This window comes from Castor canadensis, chromosome 6 (assembly GCF_047511655.1).
Source record: "Castor canadensis chromosome 6, mCasCan1.hap1v2, whole genome shotgun sequence".
NCBI lineage: Eukaryota > Metazoa > Chordata > Mammalia > Rodentia > Castoridae > Castor > Castor canadensis.
In genome coordinates this window covers 43,869,197-43,894,911 of record NC_133391.1, presented here as the reverse complement: position 1 = coordinate 43,894,911, position 25,715 = coordinate 43,869,197, and the positions used below count along the sequence as shown (strand labels likewise).

Sequence of the window (25,715 nt, the reverse complement as noted above, 5' to 3'; positions counted from 1 at the left end):
TGCTTTCTGTTCTTTCCTCCCTTCCATCCTTTCTCCACTTGTCCCCTGCGGGATTCTTGATGCTGTCTGTGGGTGTCTGGCTCCCTCTGCCGTAGAAGGGGAGTATTGTCCCTGGGACAGAGAACTCCTGCAAGGCCAGTGGCTCCAGCATCTCTCAAATGAAGAAGGAACGGGTACATGTAAAGGTACCCACTTTTCCCCTGTTTCCACTATACCCTGGCTCCCTAAGCAGCCATCCAAAATTTGCCTCCAAGAGCAGGTCCCACATGAAAAGATCTGGTTTTTTATACAGTTGCATCTACGGGCTTTACACATATCTAGCAGGTACCTGTCCCTGGGCCCAGCCTTCCCAGACAAAGCAGAGTAACATGTGAGTCAACAGATTCCAGAGAAGGCCTTATGTAAATGGCCCTATCTCTGCCCCTAAAGAGTTCCCTTATTCAGTTAAGACTTGGCTTCTCTGATGCAGAAAACCTCATGGCACAGCCACAGTTCTTCCACCCCACCCCAGGTACCTTTAACATTTCTCTGAAAGAGGAATGCTAGCTTCATACTGTTGACAAGTTCCCCAGGGCTGTTAGCGGAGGCAGAGTGTAGCTCAAGAAAAGAGCTGGAGATGTGGCTCATGGGGTAGAAAACCTACAAGCATGAGGCACTAAGTTCAACCCCCAGTACCATAAAAAAGAAGAGAGAAGATAGAGAAAGGGCCTGCCTTTTTCTCTCTGACCCACCTTCCCCATCCTAAGACATCCAGGCTGTTTTAGTGGACTACTGTGATTTTGCCCCATCTAGCACCATAAAGGCAAGTCGGCCTTGGAGACAGTCTGTGAATCAATATAGACCAGCTGCTCCAGTAAAGGGAGCCAGGAAGGGCTGATGCTCAATGTCACAGCAAAAAGGGGATTTCATAGGTACTTTCTGCCCATATGTCATCTCCATTGCTACAAGTGAAAAGGTTGTCATTGTGTTGACCAAAGCCAATTCTATGTTGTCCAGGTAGATTGTTAAGGGGAGAGGTGACCTACACCCCCAGATGGAAGGTGACTCTTGGCAGGAACTCCAAAATCCTTCAGATCAGTGGCACCTGCTCTTGCTGCCTAAACTGCTGTCCTCCTTACCATAGTGCCCCCTCATCCCAAGTTGCTGGCTGTCCTGTACTTAACCCTACTCTGTGTCATGATCCAAGCACTAATGATAGAAGTCCCATGGGGCAGAGGCTGTACGTGGATTCCGAGGCTCTGACAATGGCCTAGGGGCCACTAGAGAGTTTCATGTAGCTGAGAAACCAGGTCTCATGTCCAGAGGCATCAGTGGGCGTTTTAAGGAAAAGGGCTTCAACCACAGAAAAAGCAGAGGTTTCCACTTCATTCCTACCTTTGAACTCCTGGAGTTTGGGACTCTAAGGATAGAGCTCTGTTTCCTCTCCCAGCCACTGCCTCCCCTAACTGTCCTCCCAGGATTTGCGCTCTATTCCCTGTATTTCTAGATAGGGGTACTTATTCACCCCTCTGTAGAATGCACTGGTGCTTTCCTGGCAGATTGTGTCCCTGCCACTGACCCAGCATGTAGCCTCTTACAAAAGGGGTACTTTTCCTCCATGGCAGCAGAAGATAAAAGAGTAAAGTACCAACAAAGTCCTTTTCTGTCCTATGCAAGCTAGCTGGTTCATGACAAAATGGCACTGCTCCTGCCTGCCTTTATCCTATCACTTGGCTTAAATCTCAGAGGAAAACTGTCAGCCTGGCAGGTGATGGTAAGCACCTTGCTGGGTGACTCCTTGGGAGTCTGGCTATGTCCTTAGTCCCCTGGAGGTATGGCCCTTCCAAGGCCAGTTGTACTCTGCTCTTTTTTTCCTTCTTGGCATTTTTGGGTTCCTCAAATGCAGTTTAGGACAAAAAGAGCATCGGAAAGGAAAATTTCCTCTGCATTTGGAGTTGGAATATGTGATTCTCTTCACTGAAATTAGAAGTACATGTGCAACTTAAATGACTCAGTCAAACTGAATGAGGGGAAGGTGTGTGTGTGTGTGTGTGTGTGTGTGTGTGTGTGTGTGTGTGTGTGTGTGTGTGTTCTCAACTTTTATCTCTTTCTGATTCAAACTGGTCCTGGCAAATACTGTAACTTTTCTTCTGTTTCCTTTCCTGTGGTGTCTCATCCCCTCCTTCTCTTGACTGTTTATTTTCTCCTTCCATCCACCCCCTCACCCATCTCCTACATCCCTCGAACCTGGCACAGTAGCTGGGAATCACAGGCTGCAGCAGATCATAAATCCAGCAGATCCTTTGGCGATCCAGGCTGATGTGCACTGGACACACATTCGTGAGAAAGAGGAGGAGGAGAGAATGGTTCCAACCTCTGAGTCCTCCACTTCTAGAGGTAACTGCTTTGAGACCCAGGGTCCCGGTGTGGGTCCTAAGCATCTCCATCACTGCATCCCTTCCTTTGCTGCTGAGGACCTTTCTGCTAGGGCCAAAGGCACCAGTTTGATCAAAAGTAAGAGGCAACAGAACATTGCATTTTCCTAATGTTAATCAGGACCACTGCCCTTAACTCTCATTCAAGTATATGTAAAATTCTCTATGGACTAAAATGTAGGCTCTTTCTCCATTGATACAAAACAATAAAGTGATCCTGACCTGAGAAAACACAGGAATTTGCCCCTTATTTCTTTGCAGAGTTAACTCTTCACCCCTCTGTAGAATGTGTTAGTACTTTCCCTGTGGAATGTGTCTGGGTGTGACTGTGCATGACAGGAGTGGGGAAGCATGGATTAAAGTGAAATTAAGAGATGTCTATCAGGAAGGCCTCTAGTCATTGCATCAGTCTCAACTCCAGATTTTAGGTAAGATGGTCTGTGTTTCCCAGCAAATGCACCTTAATCTGGCATCTTTTTTTTTTTTTGAGATGGAGTCTTGCTAAGCTAGGCTGTCCTTGAGTGACTGGAATAGAGATGTATGCCACTGTGCTTGGCTTCTTTTAAGGAATAGCAATAAAACAAAACAAAGAAACTCTTTGAGGAGTGTGGCTAGTATCATTCTCTTCAGCTACCCATCTTCCAAATGGAACCCTTGGTATCACCACCTTCTCTGGCTCACTTAACTAGAGTCACTTATTCATTAGAGCATGATGAACCTATTACAGGTATGGGTGTATTCATTTGGAGTCTATTATGGGCCCCATACCCTAAAAGTACACAGAAAGGTTCTTTCTGTCCTCTGACAACTCAGATTTTCATTCTCCCCAACACACAATTTTTGCCATAGGCAAGACCAACCTCTGTTAATGGCTTTTGCAGCACTGTAGACACCCAGTAGCAGTGCAGAAGTTGCTGAGAGAGATCCTGCTGACCAGGTGTGCAAGACTGAGGTGGGGATGGCTCTGCAGCCCTAGGTTTGCCCTCTCTTGGGTTTCCCTCTTCTCTCTTTTTTCCAAGTACCCATCAAACAGGCAAACAGCAGACGGTCAACCCTCATCTTGTGATACTGGCTCAGTTTCTCTTCTGTGTTGGACTTCAGGATTGACCTCAGCTCTCCTCCCTGGAAACTTAACTGCTGTGTAACTTTGCATTTATCATTTGTTTTAAATTCAGTGCCCGGCCTTCCCTCCATTCGCCGCGCAGCAGTGCAGGCCTGGCTGGAGACGGTCTCTGGAGGTAGTCTGGTGATGTTTGATCCCTCCCCACTCACCGTAACCTTTCTCTCTAGGCAGCTCTGCTGGTGCCTTAACACCAGGACTCTGGTCCTGTAGCTGCTGCATGCAAGAGCAGAGCCAGCGGGGGGAGGAGGGCACGTGCATGCCTCATTCAGGCTGCCCATCCCTGCATGGACCAGGAGCACCCCACACCCTCAGGCAAACTATAGGAAAGCAGCAGTGTAGACAGGACAGAGATACACCTTTGTTTATTAAGAGGGTATAAAGACCAAAGTTTAAGAAACCTTTTTGGACTATGGTTTAGTCTATAGAAATTAAGTTGTATAGTGATAGAGTGTGAAATCAGAGGAATCACATAATTATTCCATAAATCTACCAAAGTATCAAAGAAGAAAATAGTCAAAACTCAGGAAGGAGGTAGGGTAAATTTACCAGAGGAACAGAGGGCAAAAGACTAGTGGGTATTGTTCAGCCAAAGTCAGAGGGGCAAGCTGGGTATAACCAGGTGGGATATCACCTGGATCCATAGACTGAGCAGCAGTGTCTTATGCCAAAAGATAATTGAGAATCCTTAGTTGGCCTTCCTAATTTTTTCTTGAAGCATGTTTCTCAAGGAGATACTACTGGCATTTGGGACAGGTCAGTCCTTCCTGTCCACACTCTTAATGCTGCTGCACAGTTTCCATCCCCACCCAGTCATTACGGCAGCTAAGGATTCCTGCACATGTTCCCAAGCACCACATGGGGAAGGGCTGAGAGCCACAGGCCTAGCAGTCATTTCCTACACTCATGGATCTTTACCATCAGCCCCGTAGTCCTCACCAGAAGCAGGAAATACACACACACAGTAAGGGAAGTCTTTGTAGGCCTCTGGAAAGATTATTAGCACCTAGTGCAGCTGACCCTGGCTACAAGCACTGTGAGCACAGGACAAGGGGACAAAGCTAAGGAGGAAGGATGTCCAAGCTGGCAGCTGAAATAGACAGTGATTCCTGGCTTTTGTAGTGTGTGGCTCCTCACCTGTGTGGCTGCTTCCAGCACCCTGCGCTCCATCTTAACCTGGTTTCCATCCCCCAGTTCCATCGCTCAAGCTGTGTCTCCTCGAACATCTGCTGCTGCTGCACTGATAGCTCTCATGTGGTTTTTATTTGTTTGTTTTTGATATGTGTGACCATCTTTCCTTTCAAGGTACTTCATGGAGTGTAGGACCCTCTCCCTTCTGACTCTACAGCAGGTGTTTCTTAGTAGGAACTCCAAGAGGGAGAATGTCATGATGAACTGAAAGACCAGGACTGGAACAGGCTAACCCTATTCCCAAATAGTGGCAGCTGGGAGAGTCCAAAGAGTGGTCTCCTTTGTGCTCACTTCCAGCTTACTTGTCAGTGAGAGTGTTAAATTGCCACCTTGCTGCCAGGCACTTGCTGATTCATTCAAGTGAACACGTGAGGCACAAAGGGCCATCTTGGATCTGGGCCAGTGTTCTGTTCCCACCCAACCTTTTGTTTTCAGACATGGTGCAGTGCATAAAGCTCAAATTTGAAGAAGAGCCCAGAGGATTGCTGCCTTTTATTGGATCATTTGTGCCTCCAGAGTCCTGCTCTCTGGTCTTTGACAAATCATCTTCTATGAGTGGCCAAAAGCAGTGTCATCACCCAAAGGTTTTACACCTATGAAATTATTGAGTAGTATTTTTCCCAGCAAAGGCCATCTTTGTAAGAAAATGCTATGTCATTGGCAGCTCCCTGGGCTGCTCTGGTATTTCAGAAGAACAGGTGGCATTAACTGTTCACCAACTTAGAACTTCTCTTGGTGCACAGCCATCTCTCTCTGAACCCTGGACTGTCTGTTCTATTCCAAATCTTTTCCCATACTTCTTCAATTTCACAAAAGTTCTTCATAGATTTGAACCATCAGCTTATAAATTTTGCATAAAAGATAAATACATTTAATAAAATGTTAAAAAAAATTAATTCAACCATCACCTAGACCAAGAAGTTAAACATTCCCAGGGATGGAGGCATGGCTCAAGTTGTAGAGCACCTACTTAACAAGTGCAGGACCCTTAATTCAAACCCCAATACTGCAAAAGAAAAAGAGAAAAGGAGGGAGGGAGGGAGGAGGGATAGAAGAAAAGAAAAAGAAGTAAACATTCCCAGCACCTTCAAGGTGCCCTCTCCTAGTTCAGTTCCAATCCCTCCCTCTACCCTACTGCCAAAGGGAATCCCTTCCTGGAGATCCATCATCACCTGACCTCAGTGGTCACTTGTACTCTCTCTATCAGAGTGAAGGATTTAGGAGGGATGGCAGCTTCACTAGGTTGACCTGCAGAGGAAACTTTCACTGAAAACATCTGGCTGTTCTGTGACTGCCTTCTCCCACTTTCAGCTCAACTTTTTAAAGAAATTCATCCAGTCTAATGTTCCCATGCCTTAAGCAAATTTTGTGTTTTCTTGTTCTATCTAAAAATGAAAACAAGGAAGGAATTCACCCAACTGTGCCCCAGGCCCTCTGCTCCCTCCCCTACCTTGGGCCTCGGGCTCTTATGTGTAACTCAAAACATTACCACAATTCTGAAATGTATGTCTGTGGGAATGATTGGAGGAGTAACTGAGCGTGGAACCTACAGGAAGTCCTTATGGACCTGGCAGATGGGTACTGTGAATCTTCCAGTGTCCTGAGGCAGTGCTTGCCCATGCTCACCACTGCCTGTCTGCACTGTCTGAGAGATAGGTTGGGGCCAGGCAGTGTGCATGTTTAGCAGCCGGTTCCCCCTCAGGAGAGATTAGTGCCTAGCTTCATTCTGCAGCCTGAAAGGGCTACTTGAGTCCAGAAAGGGAACTTTACATATCCCCTCAACCTGCCCCCCTCATGCTTTTCTAAATTTTCCCAAGAAAAGCAACACCCTCTGCCACTGGAAAGGGTGGGACCCTCAGGGGTCCTGCTGATCATTCCTGTAACTCTAGATTGAACATTAGGGCCCTCTGTAAGTCACTTGAACTGCTGGGCCTCAGCCTTCTCACTCAAAGGTAGGCATTAAGGATGGTCCATCTAACTGCATCCTGATGAGGAGTATATGCTCCTGGCTTGTGAAATGGTCAGTGTAGTTTATGGCTCAAAGGCACTGGTAACCAGAAGCTTTTATTATAAACTGCCAACAGTTCAGCAACAGTGTCCCCTTTGACCATTGCACACTTGAGGCAGTCGTAGCAGCCTCAGGGAAGATGGGACTCAGCCAGGCCATAAGCTGTTCTCTTTGCACTTGACCCTACTCATAGAAAAATGGTTTGGGCCCTTCTTAGCATTCACACTGCTTATAGAGCACTCCTCAAGTCCATCCTGTTGGCCTTCTTCCCCTACCTGTGGCTGGTCACATCACTACCCTGGAAAAGCAGTCCCTCCTCCTCCCTGCACAGGCCGTGTGTCCGTCTGTCTTCTCTTTTCTACCTGTCCTTGAACATCTCTGCTTTACAGCCCCACTGGATGAGAATGAACTGGAAGATGTGGACTCAGAGCCAGCAGAGACAGAAGGGGAGGCTGCAGAGGATGGGGACCCTGGGGACACTGGTGCTGAGTTGGATGATGGTATGGGGCCCCAGTCTCCACTCTCTACTGAGGTGACCTCCTGTTTCCCGTGGCAGGGCGGGGGAGGGGGAGGGAGGGCAGGGCCAGAAATATCCAAGTAATCTACTTTATATCAAAAGCTCCAGAGGCAACCCTTAGGACTCCTGGGTCATTTTTTGTCCCACAAGTGACTTGAACAAGTCTTATTTCACCCACCCTGAGTAGCTTGTGTGCATTGAACTGTGTGTGGTTGGTTATAGGCTGCCTTAAATCCAGCAGATGCCCCTGAAAACTAGAGGCCAGGACACTTGAAGAATTTTAAGAATTACCATCTCATTGGCTGGAGGGAAAGGAGCAGGGGGTAGACTAGGGAGAAAGGAAAACAAAGATTAAGGCAAGATGGTGAGGATGTGTACAGACCTCAGCTGTGGTGTTGGATAGTAGGTCAGGGACTGGTGAAAGGAGAGGGAAATTGAGTCCTTCTACTGGCACACCTGAAGCTTTTCTTCCTGTGGTGGCCTGTAATTGTCATGGTTACTATATTTAAAAAGTAAGTGGCTCACTCCAGGCTTCAAGGAGATCCCACATTGCAGAGGGCAATGCAAGTCACACCTGGTCAGTGCTTTGGCTATGTCTCTGAAGCTCAGGATGAAACAGCAGGCAAGGTCTGTTGCCACCTAAGAGGCCAGGCTCAAAAGGACTGCAAAGCTCAGTCCAGACCTCACACTACTGCACTGCAGTCAGTCAATCCATTGGGCTGTTTTATGGGGAAACAGGAGACAGAAGAGCATATCTTGACTCAAGATGTACACTAATTTGTGTCTGTTACCACCACCCCCACCCCAGATCAGCACTGGTCTGATGACATCCCATCTGATGCTGAAACAGAGGTTCGCTTGCAGCACCAGGCTGAGGTGGAAGCAGAGCTGGAGCTGAGGGTATCAGAAAATGAAGAGGAGAAACCACCAGCTTTACCAAAGCAACAAGAGAGAGGTAGGTCTGCTGCTGCTGGCAGGAGATACAGCATGCAGAATGCCATATGAGCCATGGGGGCAGGCATTGGCACCTGGTGAGGATTCAGAGCAGAGCCCATGCTGCTCAACAACAGCCCTGCAGACAGCCAGGATCCCTCCTCCTCCCCACCTCATCCTCCTCCTGTCCCGGGCCACAGGCCTTTGCAAATGGCTTTGGCCAGAAGCACCTTTCCTTGTGTTGTTTGGGACCATGAACAGATGATGGTCTATCTCAGAGCTTGGAACCCAGATAGTATATACCACACACACACATACACACTTGCCAGGAATGCTGGCAGAGGGAGGGCACTGGGTTGTATTTGAAGAAGTACTGTCCTAGTGTCCCCTCATTTCTGAGGGTGGTTCTTTCTAGAAAACACAACAGGAGTTAGCTAGCTAAGCTTCTGCTCTTAGCAGCCACCTGGCTGCAGTGTGAGACCCTCTCTGGAACTGGCTGCCCACAAGACTGAAGCTGGTAAGACTGGTTTCCTCTTGTAAATTCCTGTGCTCCTTCTTTCAGGTCCTTCCCAGGACTTTAGCCCCATCCTGACCCCTCAGGAAGAAGCCATTCTGTTCACCCCAGCCCACAGCCCTGTGGCAGAGGTAAGGATTTAATCTCACCATGAGGGACAAGTAACTGACAGAACCCCAAAAGGGCATAGTAAGACCTGTCTTATGGCCCACAGCGTGAACCCCACTAAGACTGAAGGTAAAGTAGCCTACTAGCCTCATTCTGAGGGAAAAAAATTTTTTTTTTCTTTTTTGCATTTTGTGCTAAATAGGGCTGTTGACAATAGAAGCAGCCTTGGGGATGTAGTTCAGTCCTTGTCCTGAATGGACAAATAAACTTTTATATTAAAGCAGTGATATTTGTGGGATTGTGGGTTGTGACAGATATGTTTTTCTTTATGTTAAAATAAATGTCTAACTATTTAAGTTAAAAATATACCTCCAGATATGCCTGTGGTGTGTGAATCACTTAGAGAATGTTCTATAAATACATTATAACAATGTCCCAGGGAATGTGGCTTCAGAAGGCAGAATGGAGAAGACGGCAAAGAGACAGGGTCTTTGGTATTCTGGGCAGCATGGGACGGTTCAGCAATTGACCTGTGAATTAGGGAGCTTCCTCTCACTGAGACGCTGGAATGCATGATAGAAGGACCTGAGTGCATCTCAAAACTTCCAAGTAAGGACACTGTGACCTGCAGACTGTGCCAACTAACAGTCTTAAACTTCACAGTGTTAGCCCCATGTTGGGCCTTCAGGGACCCCAGAGATCTGGAGATTGCTGGTTACAGTGAAAGCCTAATTCATTAGCAATCTTGGCCAGCTCATGTCAGTGGACAAAGAAAACAGAATGTGTTTGAAATGAACCAAACTCTGAAAACTCAGTCTATTCAAACTAAGTGGGGGAGACCTAAAAAAAATGAACAAATAGAGCAGAAAATAAGGAAGCTTCTCCTGGAGCCATTCAAATAATAGCTAAAAGGACGGAGAGAGTAATTTATTTAAACACATCAGCCCTTTGAGAAAGAAAGCTGCCTAAACGTTATCTCTGACCATTGAAATACTCACCTCTTAAGCAGCTTCTGTCTTCCTTTTCTTGTAGGGGCCCCAAATCCCACTTGCCTCTGTTTCTACAAAGGTGAAATCCCCTGAGAAGTACCTTTTCCCTGAACCTCTGCTCCCCAGAGAGAAGCCCAAAGCTGAAGCCCCTGCAGATGAGAAAGCTGCATGCTCTCCCATCCGATCACAGCCCATGGCTCTGCCAGAAGCCAGAACACCTGCCTCACCTGTTAACTCCCAGCTTGCATCACCACTGGGCCTCTCCACACCCTCCTCTGCCCAGCTCCCCATCTGCTCCCAGCCTCAGCCTTCCTCAGAGGCCACTATCCCTTCCCCCACCAAGTCCCCCATACGCTTCCAGCCAATTCCAGCCAAAGCATCCACACCCCTGACTCCCCTCCCCATGGAGAATCAAGGTGACCCCCAGGGTAGACTGGGCAGCCCTCTGGCTGTGGATGAGGCCCTGAAACGGAGTGATCTGGTAGAGGAGTTCTGGATGAAGAGTGCAGAGATCCGCCGCAGCCTCGGGCTCACACCTGTGCAGCGGAGCAAGGGGCCTGAGCCCAGCTTCCCCTCACCTGCCTTCCCACCAGTGTCCCTAAAGTCCTACCCAGTTGAAAAGTCTCCTCAGAATGAGGGGCACCATCTTTTGAAACCCCCACCTGTTCCTAAAAGGCTCGGGCTGCCAAAGTCAGCTGGTGACCAGCCCCCACTACTAACTCCCAAGTCACCCTCTGACAGAGAGCTGAGGAGCTCCCAGGAGGAGCACAAGGACCTATCCAGCAGCTCTGGCCTGGGCCTCCATGGCAGCTCTTCCAACATGAAGACCTTGGGCAGCCAGAGCTTCAACACCTCAGACTCTACCATGCTCACCCCACCTTCCAGCCCACCACCACCCCCACCTCCCAACGAGGAGCCTGCAACCCTAAGAAGGAAACCCTATCAGACTTGCGAGCACAGGGAAGCTGAGCCCAAGGCCTCGGTTATCCCTCCTCCCCCACCTTTTATGCGGCCCCCACGGGAGCCTGCCCAGCCCCCCAGGGAAGAGGTGCGGAAGTCATTTGTGGAGAGTGTGGACGAGATTCCCTTTGCTGATGATGTGGAGGACACCTATGATGAAAAGACCGAGGACTCTAGTCTGCAGGAGAAGTTCTTCACGCCTCCCTCCTGCTGGCCCCGTCCGGAGAGGCCCCTGGCCAAGGAGAATGGGCGGTTGCCTCCTCTGGAGGGCAGCACCCAGCCACAGAAGAGGGGGCTACCCCTAGTCTCTGCAGAAGCCAAGGAGCTGGCTGAGGAGCGTATGAGAGCCCGGGAGAAGTCTGTGAAGAGCCAGGCTCTGAGAGACGCCATGGCCAAGCAGCTGAGTAAGATGCAGGGGATGGAGATGGTATCTGTGGCCTCCAGGTCCCGCACAGCACTCTTGGCAGCCTCCCAGGGCAAGGAACTCAGGTCTGAGTCCCCCAGGCACTCAGGCCTCAGAAGCTCCGAGGAGCCCACCCTAAAGCATGAAGCCACCAGTGAGGAAGTTCTGTCCCCTCCATCAGATTCAGGGGGTCCAGATGGTTCCGTCACCTCGTCTGAGGGCTCCAGTGGGAAGAGCAAGAAAAGGTCATCCCTCTTCTCCCCCCGCAGAAACAAGAAAGAGAAGAAGCCCAAAGGGGAGGGCCGGCCCACAGAGAAACCTAGCTCGAGTGTGCTGGAGGAAGCAGCTGCCAAGCCCAAGTCCTTGTGGAAGTCAGTCTTTTCTGGGTACAAGAAGGACAAGAAGAAAAAGGGTGATGAGAAGTCCTGTTCCAGCACCCCATCCAGTGGTGCCACGGTGGACTCCAGCAAACGCAGGATGTCTCCTGTTGTGAGAGCAGGTATATCAGCAGTCCACAGGAAATGCACTGTCCAGTCATGTGGTAGTTCTTAAAAGATCTACCTTCACATGCTGCTCCTTCAAGGAGTCTTAAGAGAGAAGGGAACGAAACCATAGGTGTCCAGAACATATCCCCACATCAAAAAATAATTCTAAAGCCCTCTTGAAACTGGGTAGGGGAGATTTTGGAGGTCACCATTCCTAACATCACATTACCCCAGAGGTGGCCTGATTTTGAGTGGGAAAAAAGGAAAGACCTGCAGGAAGGTGCTGGACAGGTGCTCCATGGTGCCATCTGTTTGGTGTTGGTGCTGCCCTATGGGGACAAGTACCTGCACCCAAGCTCACAGCGCCTCCCTGTGGGAGGGGAATCATAAGCCCCTGATCTCCCTGGCTGCTTATTTACACGTGTAAAAGTTGAGGTATTGGTCACTGTCCTCACTTAGCCTCTTTTAACCCCTGTAGAGCTGCAGCTCCGGCGCCAGCTGAGTTTCTCAGAGGACTCGGACCTGTCCAGTGACGACATCCTTGAGAAATCCTCACAGAAGTCCAAGCGAGAGGTGGGTGGGTCCAGTCCTGGTAGGTCTTTAGGAGTGTTGCTAACCAACTGTTGTTCTCCTGAAGAGTAGAAGACAGGAAACCCAGTAAAGCTGAGGTGGAGAATTAGTACCCCCTGACCTCCCAGCAGACAGACAGCAGAATGCTGAGCCAGCCCAGGGTTGAGGAAGAGCCCCAGAAGGAAGGAGTCCTCCCTGAGGCCTCTTTTAGTGCACACCTGGAGGGAGGTTCCACTGCAAGCTGTCTGGTGTTCTAAGGCAGTCCATGTACAAGCGTCACTGCCTTTAGAAGCGACCTGGCACTGTTCCCGTGTGGAATAGCATCTGCCAGACCTGGCAGTGTGGAAAGGATTGCCATACTGCTTCAGGTCGTAGATGCAGTAATGAGTGACAGCCAGGCGTGGACAGGAGGTGGGCTGAGTTGCTCACTTACGGATGAGCCTGGCCATCCTCCTGCCTATGGAAGCTGGCTTTAGTGTGTGCTAGGAGTGGTGTGGGCCCTCTGGCTGCACCAGGGCTTAGGAGAAGGGGTGGCCACTCAGCCCTCCTGAGGAGCAAAGGCTCCCTATGAAGGGTTCCTTCTTGGTGGCTTCCCTTGGGTGCTTGTTCAGTCTTTTTTGGTTTTCAAGGGTTATGGTAGCTTTTCCCAGATACAGTGAAGTTGGAGGAGGGAGAGAGTTAGAGTTCTTTTTATTTTTGTTTTGTTGTTGTTGTTGTTTGTCCTTTTTCTCTCTTTTTAATTTTCTCTTTGATTAGAGAGTATTCTAACAGGGCATCTATGTCATAGTGACAGCAATTGGATGGGAACTAAGGTCCAGAAAAGCCTCAGTAGCAAGACAGGGGTGGTGACACTCTGTGTGAGGGTCCTACCTGCTCCTGTCTGTTAGCCCTGGAGCATTTGCCCCATCCTGTGCAGGGTGATAGTCTCGCTGCCCCCTACCTTCCTTTTTGAATGGAAGATTGCCCTGGAACATCATATACTTTTCCAATAAGTCTTCTGGGGTTTGGACTTATGTGTTCATCTCCCTGGACATGCCAGCTCTTTCTCCACTGCCCCGGGACACCTAGAATGACAGGCCTCTCCTCCTGCTCCACCTGGTTGTAGAGCTAGGCTGCCTGTGTACCTCCAGGCCACATTTAAGTATGGGTCTGGGAGCCCCTGTGTTCTCAGTTTAACCTCCGATTGCCTCCAGTTGAGTGCTCCTGGCTGAGAACTACTTGCAGTGCTGGTACTGAGCCAAAGATTGCATGGTAGTCTCTAAACATATCACAACACTGGGGACAGATGCTGCCTTAGGGAATCCTGAAGGGCATCTATGAAGAAAGTAGAACATAGTCTAAGGTTCCCTTTCCTCCATGGTTAGTATTGCAGATGTTCAGTTTCATGTCACATTGGTCATAAGTGTCCATCTGTGGTTGCTGCTGTGGTTGGGTCTCTCCATTGCTTCTCCATGAATTAATGAAACACCCTGCCACAGTGCTGAGCAGCTGGCTGCCCACACTGATAATGCTAAAACCATCATCTCAGTGCAACTGCTCGCTGACCACAGATTCTCCAGGGCCTTGAAGGCATAAGAGCAAAGAAACCCCCACCCCCCCCCCCCCCGGCTATATGAACAACAAGTCCTAGAACCATAGGGCCTTGAAGATCTTGTACACTAGGTGGACCCCACAGGGACAAAGCTGTTTGTTTGCTGGAGGTCACATAAGACATGGTAAAGACAAAACAGAGCCTAGGAGGCAGCTAACCTGGCTCCTACCATGGTGTGGAGTCAAACCAAGTGAAGGCAGGGCACTGTCTTCAGTGTTTTGAAAGGAATCAAAACTAGGAGAACAAACCAGAACAAAAAAAGCCATAAAAGACATTTTAGGGACAGTTAAGGAAAGTTGATGGTGAACAGTGTGTATAGTATTTATAAGTCTCATCAAATCCACGCCAAGGGCCTCACGAGTGACAGAGGTACTGTAATTATATTGAAAAATGTCTTTTGTTCTTATGAGGAGGTACATGGTAAAATTTTTAGGGATGAAGGTTCATGATGTCTAGAATGTTTTAAAGATCACACACACACACACACACACACACCCCTTCTGAAACATGCTGCAAAATGCTGACATTGGAGTTCACACCTATATTCGTAGCTACTTGGGAAGTTGAGATCAGGAGGATCATTGCAGTTTGAGGCCTGCCCAGGCAAAAGTTCAGGTGACATGCACCTATCATCTCAAGGTGTATGTGGTAGGATGAGATCAGGAGGATCGCAGTTCCAGGCCAGCCTGGGCAAAAAAAGTTTTTGAGACCCCATCTCAACAAAAAAAAGCTGATATGGTAACACATGCCTGTCATCCCAGCAATGACTGGAAGTTTAAAATATAAGGATTGAACTGGGTGCCAAGGATTGAGCCAGTGGCTCATACCTATAATCCTACTAATTGGGAGGTTGATATCAGATCACAGTTCAAGGCCAGCCCGGACAAATAGTTCATGAGACTCCCAACTCCTAAATAACCAAAGCAAAGTGGACTAAAGTGTAGCTTAAGATGTAGAGTGCCTGTTTTGCAAGCGTAAAGCCCTGTGTTCAAACTCCAGTTCTACCACACAGGAGGTTCTAGGTCCAGGCCAGACTAGGCAAAAAGCAAGACTATGTCTCAGAATAATCCGAACAAAAAGAACTGGAGGAATGGTTCAAGCAGTAGAGCGCCTGCCTAGCAAGCACAAAGCCTTTGGGCTCAAACCCTAGTACCATCCAAAAAAAACCTGTGACAGTGAGGAAATCTAGGTAAAGGGTATTCAAGTTTTCATTGTCTTCCTCTTTAAACGTTTCTAGCTTTGAAGCTTCAGAATAAAGTGGGGAGCAGGGGGACTGAGAGTGAATGATGTTTGACTTTACTGGAGAGGAAAGCCTCTAGTGCAGGCTCCTAGCTGTGGGCCACTGTGCAATACGAATGGAGGCAAGGGCTTCTCCTGCCACACAGACCCCAGTCCGGAGTCAGCACCATCAAAGTGCCTGGATTTTGTTCTGATAGGACAAAAAAAAAGTAACTTTTATTTCTGTTTAAATGTTTATTATACAAAAGAATTTAGATAGTGCTGGTGTTTTTAACCACATATAGCCCTGCCACCAAGAGGTAACTTGCGTTGACCTCTTTCCTTTGCTTCTATCTGACTCATAGCGCGGCTAGCACAGCTGCTTCTTGGCCATTGTGGCCCAATGGAGTGCTCTCCTCCCTCCAACAGCTCCTCATCCTCATTCTCTCATGACCAGCCACACTCTTGGGCTTCACTGTCTCCAGTACACCTGAGATGTGTGGTGTTTCTACTCTGGTTACTGCCGCTACCAAGTTGGTACCAGCCATCTTATCCAGAAATGAATGAATTAAGGAGAAGGAGGCCACTGTGCTACCCCCTAACCTTTGCAGCAGCCTCAAGTGTCAATGCCATTCCTTAGACGAGATCGGGCGCGTTCAGGGTGGTATGGCTGTAGACCAATGCCATTCCTTAGGTGTGGCTTCATAGTCATGTGAGTTCTTCCCAGGCTGTCCTTTTTGTTTTTCAACTAGCCTGTTCTAACAGTGAAAACCTTCCTCTCACTCTGCCTTGTGGGAGAGATGAGTTGGCCCAAGGCAGGGTGTCCATACTCAAGAGTTAAAGGAGGCAAGTCCATTCTCCTCCAGCCAATATGTGTGTGACATGTGTGTCCCCAGTGTACCAGTGCCCAGGACAGACAGAAGCAGCATGAGCACTGGGGCACTGCAGTTCCTCCTGAAGTTCTCAGCATCTCCCTATCCTGTGGGCCACCAGACTCAAGCATCCTCCCTCTCTGGCTCCCTGACAGCTTTTTAACCACTTAATATGGCCAGTGAAAAGACCAGAAGAGCAAATGTAACTGACTACAGTGCCCTGAGCAGCTCTGCTCAGCATTTTAAGGCGGCAAGAAGGGGTTACCATTACTGCCTGAAATACTTCTGTGACTAGCAGTGATTTATGCTGTTTCAGTTCCCTTCACCAGGTATAATCAGGAAACAGCCTACATTCCCAGTCTCAGGGTGACACACTGAACCCATGTGGCCATGCTGGGGAACACTGCCAAGAGAGAGCCTTTTGGGAGAGGATGTGAATTTTGGTGCTCCGTTTCCCTCTGTGTCTATGTCTGACATCAGGAATCCTCCCCCACCCACCCCCATTACACAGCATAGAACAGTCAGTGGCAGAAGTGGTCTAAATTTCCCCAAGCAGAGGAATGGGTTACTAAGGGGGAAATGGGACCTGTAATCCTACATTTAAACAGTTTAGGCTTCTTCACAAGGAATACTGACACGAGAAGATTTGAGAGATGATGAAGAACCTGTTTCTATTCAGCGAGTAGAAAAGTGAGCCTCGGTTTTGATTAAGACCAGAGTTCGCTAGGATGCAGCTGCTAGGGTCTGCACACCCAGGTCCTCCTCATGTAGTCTTATGTGATGCTGTGGAAAATGATCATGTGTTTAAGTCTCGTGTTTGTTTTAAACTTCTAACTGATTTTACTCCATTTCTGTGTTCTATTTTAATTTTTTAATCATCATTATCATTACTATTCTGTTTTGTTTTCTGTTGCCATCCCCTTAAAAGTCGATTTATGTACCACACGCCTTGGCATTCAGGAGATCCTACTCATCAAAGGTAGTGTCTCATTTCCGCTGGCTGGCCCTCCTTGCATGCCTGTCTGTGATTAACACCTGGGACAGCCCTGCTGGGCCTGCAGCCACGTCCTCACTAACTGTTCATATGTGCATGCAGCTGTAGCAGCGAGTCTGTCTTTTAGCTATGTCCTGAGGCAGAAGGAAGATGAGACACCCGCTCTTCACTGGCTAGAGAGCATGTGGTCATTTTGTTCCAGATGCCCGGGGGGGAGGGTGGGCAGAGCTGCGCCATGGGTTTGGGCAGCTCCATAAGGGGTGGCCACCAGCCCTCTGCTGTGGTCTGTGAGGTAAACTGTCAGGGCCCTGGAACACCACAACAATCCTTAAGGGCTGCCCATTGCCTGTTCCCCTGACCCTACATTATCATTTGAGTTCCTTGAGGACCCCTGAGTTGAATATGGAAGTCTTTAAAGGCTGTAAAATGGTTCTAATTTTGGTTTGCTTAGAGGCAATAAAAAGGGTCTCATGAACGAAGGCAAACCTTCCATATGTGCCTCTCACTGGTTGCCCGGTGCAAGTGGACCGAGGCAGGCCACATCAGTGAGATTGCATAGGATTTGCCCCGTTACTCCTGATCTTGACGGCACAGGCTACAACCACACTGGCCAGGCCACCTCCTCTCTTCCTCTCTATGGTGACTGTTGCCTCTGCAGACCCAAGAGTCAGTTGAAGATCACCTACCATCCCTTCAGATTTAAAATAGAAGCATCCCTGTTTTCTCTGCATTGGGTGTTATTTCTTAAAAGAACCTTGTGAATACCACTCATCTGAAGAAAGTGACTTTTGATACCAAACAAGAAAATAAAAGGATCCTGACTTTTCAGGGGTTTTTTTCCTTTTACTGTATGCCTCAGATGCAAGAGGCTTGGGGGAACAGTTCACCGTGATTTTTACACCCACAAGGTGTTAAAAAGTATGGTCATCTTCATTTGGGAAACAAGTGATCTCAGTGATAAAGGAGTATGATGTCCTTTTTTGGTTTTAACCTCCTAACACTCAGTCCCCTCTTACCCTCCTGTCACAGGAGGGGAATTGTCTCACCTTGTGGGTCTTTAGTTGTGCTCTGTGGCATTTAGGACTCTAGCAGGGACACATGCCCATGAAACCTTTAGATGAACTGCAGCAGGGGACTACACACATCCAGTGCCCAACTGTCTGCCAGGCACCAGCTCCCACTTAGAGGACAGTGCTCCCCATGCTCCTGCCGGCTTGCCGCCCAAACCCATCTGCAGCCTTCCTGCACCTGGCTGAGGAGATCTCTCTTGTTTATCCAGCCAAGAACCTACACAGAGGAGGAGCTGAATGCCAAGCTGACCCGGCGTGTGCAGAAGGCAGCTCGGAGGCAGGCCAAGCAGGAGGAGCTCAAGCGGCTGCACCGAGCCCAGGTACAACACAAGCAGTAAAGCAGCCCCTGTGGGTGCAAGTCAAGTGTCTGCACCTTCCTGTGCACCCAGCCTGGCCTCATCCAGGATGAGGGAGGGTGAAGGAGTCCAAGCAGAGGCAGACAGGATATCTCTGTCATCTGAGATGATAGCCCCCAAGTGCCTTTGACTCCATGCAGCTAGAGAGGCCCCCATTGTTGTGGAGCTGTTGATAAAAAAGGAAGAGCTACAGCTGGAGTTTCCTAAATTTCATTGTCTAGAAAAGTTTTAAAGTCAACTAGTTCACTTTTAAGCAATAGTGTTCAGGTTAGTAGCCTGCCAGCCTTAAAATGGGTCTGGAATTTTGTGGGGAGAGCTTAGAACTGCCCCAAGTCATCAGTTTCTCTCTTCAGGCCTTACATCTTACACTATCCTAGACTTTTTCTTTAATTATTTATTTCTAAGAACCACCTCCAGTATTTTAGCAATTTCATTATCATAAAGGTCTGAGATACTTAAATGCATCCACCTCCTGTCTTTGTCCTGCTGCAGGGAGCAACTGGCCCCTGTTGCCTGGCCAGGGAGGTCCAGCTACAGGTGGTCAGCACACTGCACTCTGAACATAATGCCTGTGGGCCATAGTCCCTTCCAGCATCTTGATGTAATTTGTCTTTTTCCCCTCTTGAGTTTGTGCAGCATAGCTTTTCTCCAAGCCGGAGGTAAGAGAGAAAGCTGGGGGCTTACACTGCTGTTTTTTGGTAGATCATCCAACGACAGCTGGAGCAGGTGGAGGAGAAGCAGAGGCAGCTGGAGGAGAGGGGGGTTGCAGTGGAGAAGGCACTCCGAGGCGAAGCAGGTACTATCTGGCTTCCTTTGCAAGGAGGCTTGTTCTGGAGAATCCACCCTCCTCACTGGGCAGGGTCATTTTTGCATCTCCTCTTCTGGAATTGCGCTCCTTTTCCAGCAGAATTATCTGGGTCCCTGTATCACTGACAGCTGAGGCTTCCTGTTAACCAAAAGAAAAGCACCTGTGTTTGGGCAACCCTGTGGCCTGGGCCTGCTTCCCAGCCCTTCTCACAAGTTGCCCTTTACCTGTAAAAATGAAATCTCAGACCCTGTCATCTGTTGATGGCAAGCTCCTCCTCCCCATCATTTTCTCTAGGAGAAAATACCTGGGAACGAGGGAGATTGTACCACAAGGAACCATCACAGAACTGCACTGAACAGGCCCCTCAGCCTGCTCTCCCCATGTGTTTCTCCTGTCCTTAGTCCCTGGGACCCCTCCTGCCCAAGCTGCACACCCACAGAGCCCACACCATCTCCTTCAGACAGGGCTATGCCTACTTCAGTGCTTGCAGATTTCCCTGGGTGAGCCAAGGCTTTGTATCCACTAAACTTTTATCACAGGGCAGGGTTGGAAAGGCTGGTTGGAGAGATTATGATGAGCCAGTGTGGGGTAGACACCGGAAAGCAGCTGTGAGGACCATGTGGTTGGCAGCTACTGGGCTCAACACAGATGAGTTCAGAGAAAGAAAGGGTTCAAGTCCCAAGGAGACCTGCTGATTCAGGACCTTCATCCGCTGGGCCAGTCCAGCCCCAGGGATGGAGTGACTGGTCTCTGCTTTCTCAAGCATCCAGAGTTCATCAGGTCTCTGGATGGGAAACTCCCATCTCTTTACAGATCACAAGGCTTAGCATTCCAATTGTGAAGCTGGGGTGAAGGAAGGCAGTGACCTCTCACCACTTCCTCCTCGTGTGGCAGAGGGGAGCCGAGTGGTACACTTCCTATTAGGCAGGCTGTGTACAGAAATGAAGAAGAACCGGTAAGACACAACCAGGGTAGATCCAAACACTGCCGGGTGGTCTTGCTAGAACACGGACCAATTGATTGGGTTAGCCTCATGGTGTGGGCCTGGCATCAAGATGGATCTCATGTGGGAGTGGGGGTCAGGCATAGAACTAGGTCTCTTTTCTAGGCCTTTTAATGTCCAAAAGTCACAGGTTATCAGTCAGCTCAGAGATAACCTTCAGGTGAAGAGATAGGCTGGAGGCAAGAAGGAGGAGGAGGAAGACAAACATGTGGATGTTTCTTGGTTTTGTGCCTCACCTGATGCTGGATTTAACACTTGAAGCCTGAGCCACCAAAGGAAATGCAAAAATGTAAATCACTTAGTATCCAGCAAGCTAAGAAGACTGGGAAATGTTATTGCGAAGCAAGCACTGGCTTCCATACCCAGCTGTGGAGATCGGGTCCACCTAGAAGGGCCCCCCACCAACCTACAGGCCTCTTTTCCCTGGCTCACATGCTCTTACTGGCCTCTTCAGTTCAGCCTGAGCCCCAGAGGGGGTGAGCCCTCCAAAGATGCACAGTGCCCAACTGCAGCACACCCATAGGATTCTGCCCTCCTTGCTTTTCTTTTCTTGCAAAAGATACCAGGAAGGACCCTGGACCCACCCTCATTGCTTCTTACCCTGCTCCAGTTACTTCCACAAAGACAGAAAGTGATGTGTAGATCTCACAACAGTAGGCAGTATTACTTGCTCCGCAGGTGTATGCATCCACATTCATGGAGTCCTAGGGAAGGAGGAGGGCTCTGCCCCTCTCACTCAAGGTTCTGGGACTCAGGATTACTGTTTGGTTTGATGCTTTCTGGAAAGCAATCAAGCACCCATCAGCTGCCATGCAGCTGGAGTCTATGCTATACTGTGGCATTTCTCTAATAGGCATCTTACTCTAGCTGCTGTCAATGGGCCAGAAAATAACACCATTAAAGATTGGAAGAAGAGAGGCTGGAGTAGAGCACTTGCCTAGCATGCACAAGACCCTGGGTTCAACTCCAGTCTTGAGTTGGAAAAAAAAAAAAAAGATTAGCAGAGGAGGGCATGGATGAAGCCCTGGATACCATCCCCAGCACCTCAAAAAAATAAATAAATAAATTTTTAAAAGGTTAGGCCATGCACATTGTGAAGGGAAGATCAAGGTTCAAGACCAGCCTGGATAAAAAGTGAGTGAGACCTCCCCTCCCTCCCCAATCTTAGTCAGTAAACGAGACATGGCAGTTCTTGCCAGTGATCCCAGCTATTCAAGAAACTGTGAGTAGTTGGATTGTGATCTGAGACCAGCCCCTGGCAAAAGTGTGATACCCTACTTGAAAAATAACTAAAGGAAAAAAAGGGTTGGGAGTGAGGTTCAAGTGAATTATAAGAGTGCTTGCCTAGCAAGTGTGAGGTCTTGAGTTCAAATCCAAGCACTGCCAAAGGAAAAAACTTTAACATAATTACATATTCATGAACATGTACAAGCAAAAATTTCATCTAGGTCAGTGGTTTTCAAACACTTTTAGTAGCGGAGCCTTTGTACAAGATTATAAGTTCAAGTTTAAAATCCAAAAGAATTATTCTAAAATATTTTGTTGTTGTTTTTTGTTTTTGCAGTACCAGGGCTTTAACTCAGGGCCTGCACCTTGAGCTACTTCAATATTTTTGAGATAAGGTCTTGCAAACTATTTGCTCCAGCTGGCTTTGAACCAGTATCCTTCTGATCTCTGGCTCCTGAGTAGCTAGGATTACAAGTGTGACCCACTGGTGTCTGGCTCTAAGATGTTTTATTGTTTGATTTTTGGCTTAAAAAAAAAAAGGGACACTTGAAATTATTGGTTACAGTGGAGAGCTGCAGGTGGTCGTAAGCCTCATCATCCATTTCACTCTTGGGGCACAATGGTGAGGACATCCTGATACATGTAGGTAGCTGCTATAAGTGGTAAGAGTTGTCTTCAGCAGTTCACCTACAAATCTCAGGGTATCTGCAATTTAAATGGTATAGAGAGGTTGGAAGCTTAAACATAGAACAGTAGCATTTTTTCCATAGTCACTAACAAATCTAACAGCAGTTCATATTCCTTAAAAAGAGTCAATCTCAGACAAGAAGCTCCTAAACACAAAGAGTAAATAAAAAAACAATCAATTATGTGATGACATCTGTGCTGTTTCACCTGAAGGACCATACTGACAGATGCTCTGAGGCTGGTATCTCCCTGAGGCACACTCCTCCATGATCTATGTGCACAGCCTGCACATAATTACTTACTTTCCTCTTATGACGAAGAAGCACATTGACAGGGAGCTCAGATACTTGCACACAGAGAACAGAAGAAACTTGGTCCTGAGGGTCCCCAAATTCATGCGTGATGGTCTTCAGTGGGTTAAAAGTTGACATATCAGGCACTTGCGCATGGGTGTCTTATTTAAGTTTTTAATTTAAAGTGTTTGTAAATTAGGTACGTGGGAGGCCCCTGAAATGCCTTTTAAAGAACTCTAGGGACTGGGTACAGTAGCTCAAAACTGTGATACTAGCTATTTGGGAGGCAGTCTAAGCAAAAAGTTTGAGAGACCCCATTTCAACCAGTGGCTGGGCAAGGTGGTACATGCCTGTCATCCCAGCTATGTGGGGAAACATAAATAGGTGGATCGTGGTCTAGACTGGCTCAGGCATAAAGCAAAACCCTATCTCAAAAATAACCAAGACACCAAAAAGGGGGACAGGTATAGGCTCAAGTGGTAGAGCATCTGCCTAGCAAGCACAAGGCCCTGAGTTCAACCTTCCAGTACCCTTTCAAAAAAGAATTCTAGAGTCCATAGAAGTTTGAAAACCACTGTTCTAGTCCATTTCCTGCCTATCGGCAAGGCTTCACACCTCCACCCAGAGGCAAGTCCGTTCTGTTTCTAGAGGCACACTTCAGGAACCCTGCTGGGATATTTTCCTGTGGTGCCTTTGGGAAATTCTTCGTATATACTGCTTCCTACTACAAGGACTTATTTCCAAATACATTATTTTCCTTTTCCTGCTTTAATACACCATTTTAAGGCTAATCTGATGTCAGTTCCCAGTGGCTTTGTTCCTGCCTGGCAGATACCATGTTTGAGACTCAGTCATTGGCCACTCCTTTCTCGGCTGCTTCTGCATTCCATTCCTTTCCTCTTGTAGTCTGAGCACCTGGCTCAGCCCTGAGGAAAGTAGTTTCAACTGAGCATGGACCATCATGATGTCTTCCACAACACTACTTAGCTCCTCTCTGAGGCTCTCAAGCCAGCCAGAACCTGCTTCCAATCTCACTTGATGGTGTCAAGCTTCCATTGGGGTCTGTGAGTCAGATGATTGGCCAAGTTGCCCTTCCAGAGACGTAACCTGATAGGACCTGCCGCTGGTTAATCTCTTTGTTAAAGGCTTCTGTGTGTCCAGCACACGCATGACCTTTAGAGCCTTTAAGCCGAGGGTGAGACCAAGACTTCCAAATTTCTGGTCCTGGGACACCTAAGAGCTTCTTTTGTTTTTTTTCTGGGACCCTAATTCAAACTTAGAATTTCTGGACAGGCCCCAAGCATGAGCTGGAAGCCACTGAAGGATTGCATTCCACTTTCTGATGTGTCCATTCGTGTAGGGGATGTCTTCATAGCTGCATCCAGATTGTGAGATTTGGAAAAAGTGACAGAACCAGCTGAGTTTTGGTGTGCTCTGTGTCCCCTTTATGACCTTGGGAGATAAGGACCACCCAATCAAGCCCAGCCCTCAGCCAGGTCTAGTTGCATCTCAGGCATGTGATGGACAGTACACCCTTTGCTGAACAGCCATAGGAACTAAAACGTTAGGCATGCCTGTGACCAGCAGACCTAAAGGAGTCTCAGGGCAAATAGTTCCAGGTAAGAACTCTGCAGAAGTCCTAGCTCATTTTCCTGGTTTTAAGGAGAAGGCTGGCTGAAGGTCGGAACCTGAACTTCAAGAAGTATAGGACCTCCATCTTAAGCCCATCCAGTAAAGTGGCTTCTGGAAGGAGTGTGCAGTAGTCACCAGTGGGGTCACACATATGAATTCTTGGGAGCTGTCTGACTACATTTAAACCTAATCTTAGGTCTTAGACCGGGGTTTCTAGTATTGAGTCTGAGTCCCAGCAGGGTTGGAGTTCCCAACAAAGCCAAAGCCCCCCACTCCCTCCCTGAGCTGAGGTATGAACAGGTAATCCAACTGATAATGGCTGTTGACTCTGTCCCCAGTGGTGTTTGGTTAACCCCTCTCACACCATGAGGTGCAGAGATGGCCTGTGTGTGTGCATGTGATGCACTTACAGACATGCATGCTTTCCAGCTGTCCCTCTGCCCTTTTGCTGTATCTCTGCGTGTTTCTTGTGCTTCACGTCATTGATGGCCTTGGGCACTGGGGGGACAGCAGGGTCATCTGATCGAATAACTCTGTCTTCACCAATTCCTTGTTGTAGACTATTGGGGAGAGTCTTATTACAGTGACCTCATCGACTTGCACCTGGGTGGTATGTATAGCAGCATCCATTGCTGGCACTAACCCTGCAACACTTCCCCTCCCTCCCCACTCCCAATCCCTGCTCACAAACAGCAAAGAGAAACCAACCTGATAACCAAATGGCAAAAGCACAAACCCTTTTCCAGGCTCAGTGGTAGAGAGAGCACTTGCCTAGCGTGCACAAGGCTCTGAGTTCAACCCCTAGCATCCCAAAAAGAAAAATTAAAAATGAAGCAGTATATCAGATGCTCTGCACTGCCAGAGGGAGATTTAAGATAGCTTTTGCTGCTCAGAGTTTTTCTCATTTTTCCTAGTAAAACTTTACCCCAGCCCATCAATGTTGCCTCTGAATCCTGATCTCTTTAATGTCGTTCGGCAGCAGTACATACAAACTTAACTCCAGTATGACTTTTGTCCTGAATCTCATCTCATCCCTCACAACTTGTACATATTACATCCACTAGGAAGTTCACTGCCAGCCACACTTCAGGAGCAAACATGGGGCTGGAGGTGTAGCTCACAGGTAGAGCACTTATTTAACATGCACAAGGCCCTGGTTCCATCCAAGCACCACCAAAAAAAAAAAAAAAAAAGGAAGAGAAGCAAACATGAAGGAGTTGGCTTCAGCCATTTTCATTAGGGTGTGCTCACATTTCCCCCAAAAAATCCTAATGTTATGATTTCTGCCCAGATTCACCAGACATAAGGCTAAGTTGGAGAGTGCCCATAATAATATCTCGCCCTCCTAGCCATGTCCTGGGACTCAGTTTTCAGCTCTCAACAAAGGCAGGAAAAGCTTAAGGCAGTGGTCCTCAAAGTGTGGTCCTGGATCAGCAACCCCACCACCACCTTCACTTGGAACTTGTAAGACATGCAGATTCTCAGGCCCATCCCAGACCTTCTGAATCAAACTCCCTAGGTGAGGCCTGGGCATCAGTGCTTTAATAGACCTTCCAGCTGATTCTGATGCCTTCTAAGCAGGAGAACCCTAACTGAAAGGAATTCAGTGTGTTTATTGTCTTGCTTTACAATGCTCACCACTAGTATTAGCTTAGAGAAATGGCCAGTCCATGAGTCTCCTTCCTAGACTTTGGGCAGTTTTGGGGCAGTTTGCCATGCAACATGGCAACAGGAGTACCCAGCACTCCTCAG

At 48.2% G+C, this 25,715-nt stretch overlaps 1 protein-coding gene across 17 annotated transcripts in view; it reads left to right on the top strand.

Annotated features, from left to right (window-relative positions):
- The window catches only part of Mical3 (microtubule associated monooxygenase, calponin and LIM domain containing 3), a 202,530-nt gene that overhangs the window by 163,437 nt on the left and 13,378 nt on the right, over nt 1-25,715 (top strand). For 5 of the 17 annotated variants that reach the window (XM_074076457.1, XM_074076455.1, XM_074076444.1 and 2 more), the window contains 11 exons: nt 96-185; nt 2,236-2,376; nt 3,590-3,652; nt 7,123-7,233; nt 8,059-8,205; nt 8,746-8,828; nt 9,838-11,656; nt 12,121-12,215; nt 16,822-16,872; nt 18,167-18,277; nt 19,016-19,109. In XM_074076457.1, coding sequence (XP_073932558.1) covers nt 96-185; nt 2,236-2,376; nt 3,590-3,652; nt 7,123-7,233; nt 8,059-8,205; nt 8,746-8,828; nt 9,838-11,656; nt 12,121-12,215; nt 16,822-16,872; nt 18,167-18,277; nt 19,016-19,109 — 2,805 coding nt within the window. The other 12 variants (XM_074076450.1, XM_074076446.1, XM_074076445.1 and 9 more) reach the window with 11 other exon arrangements.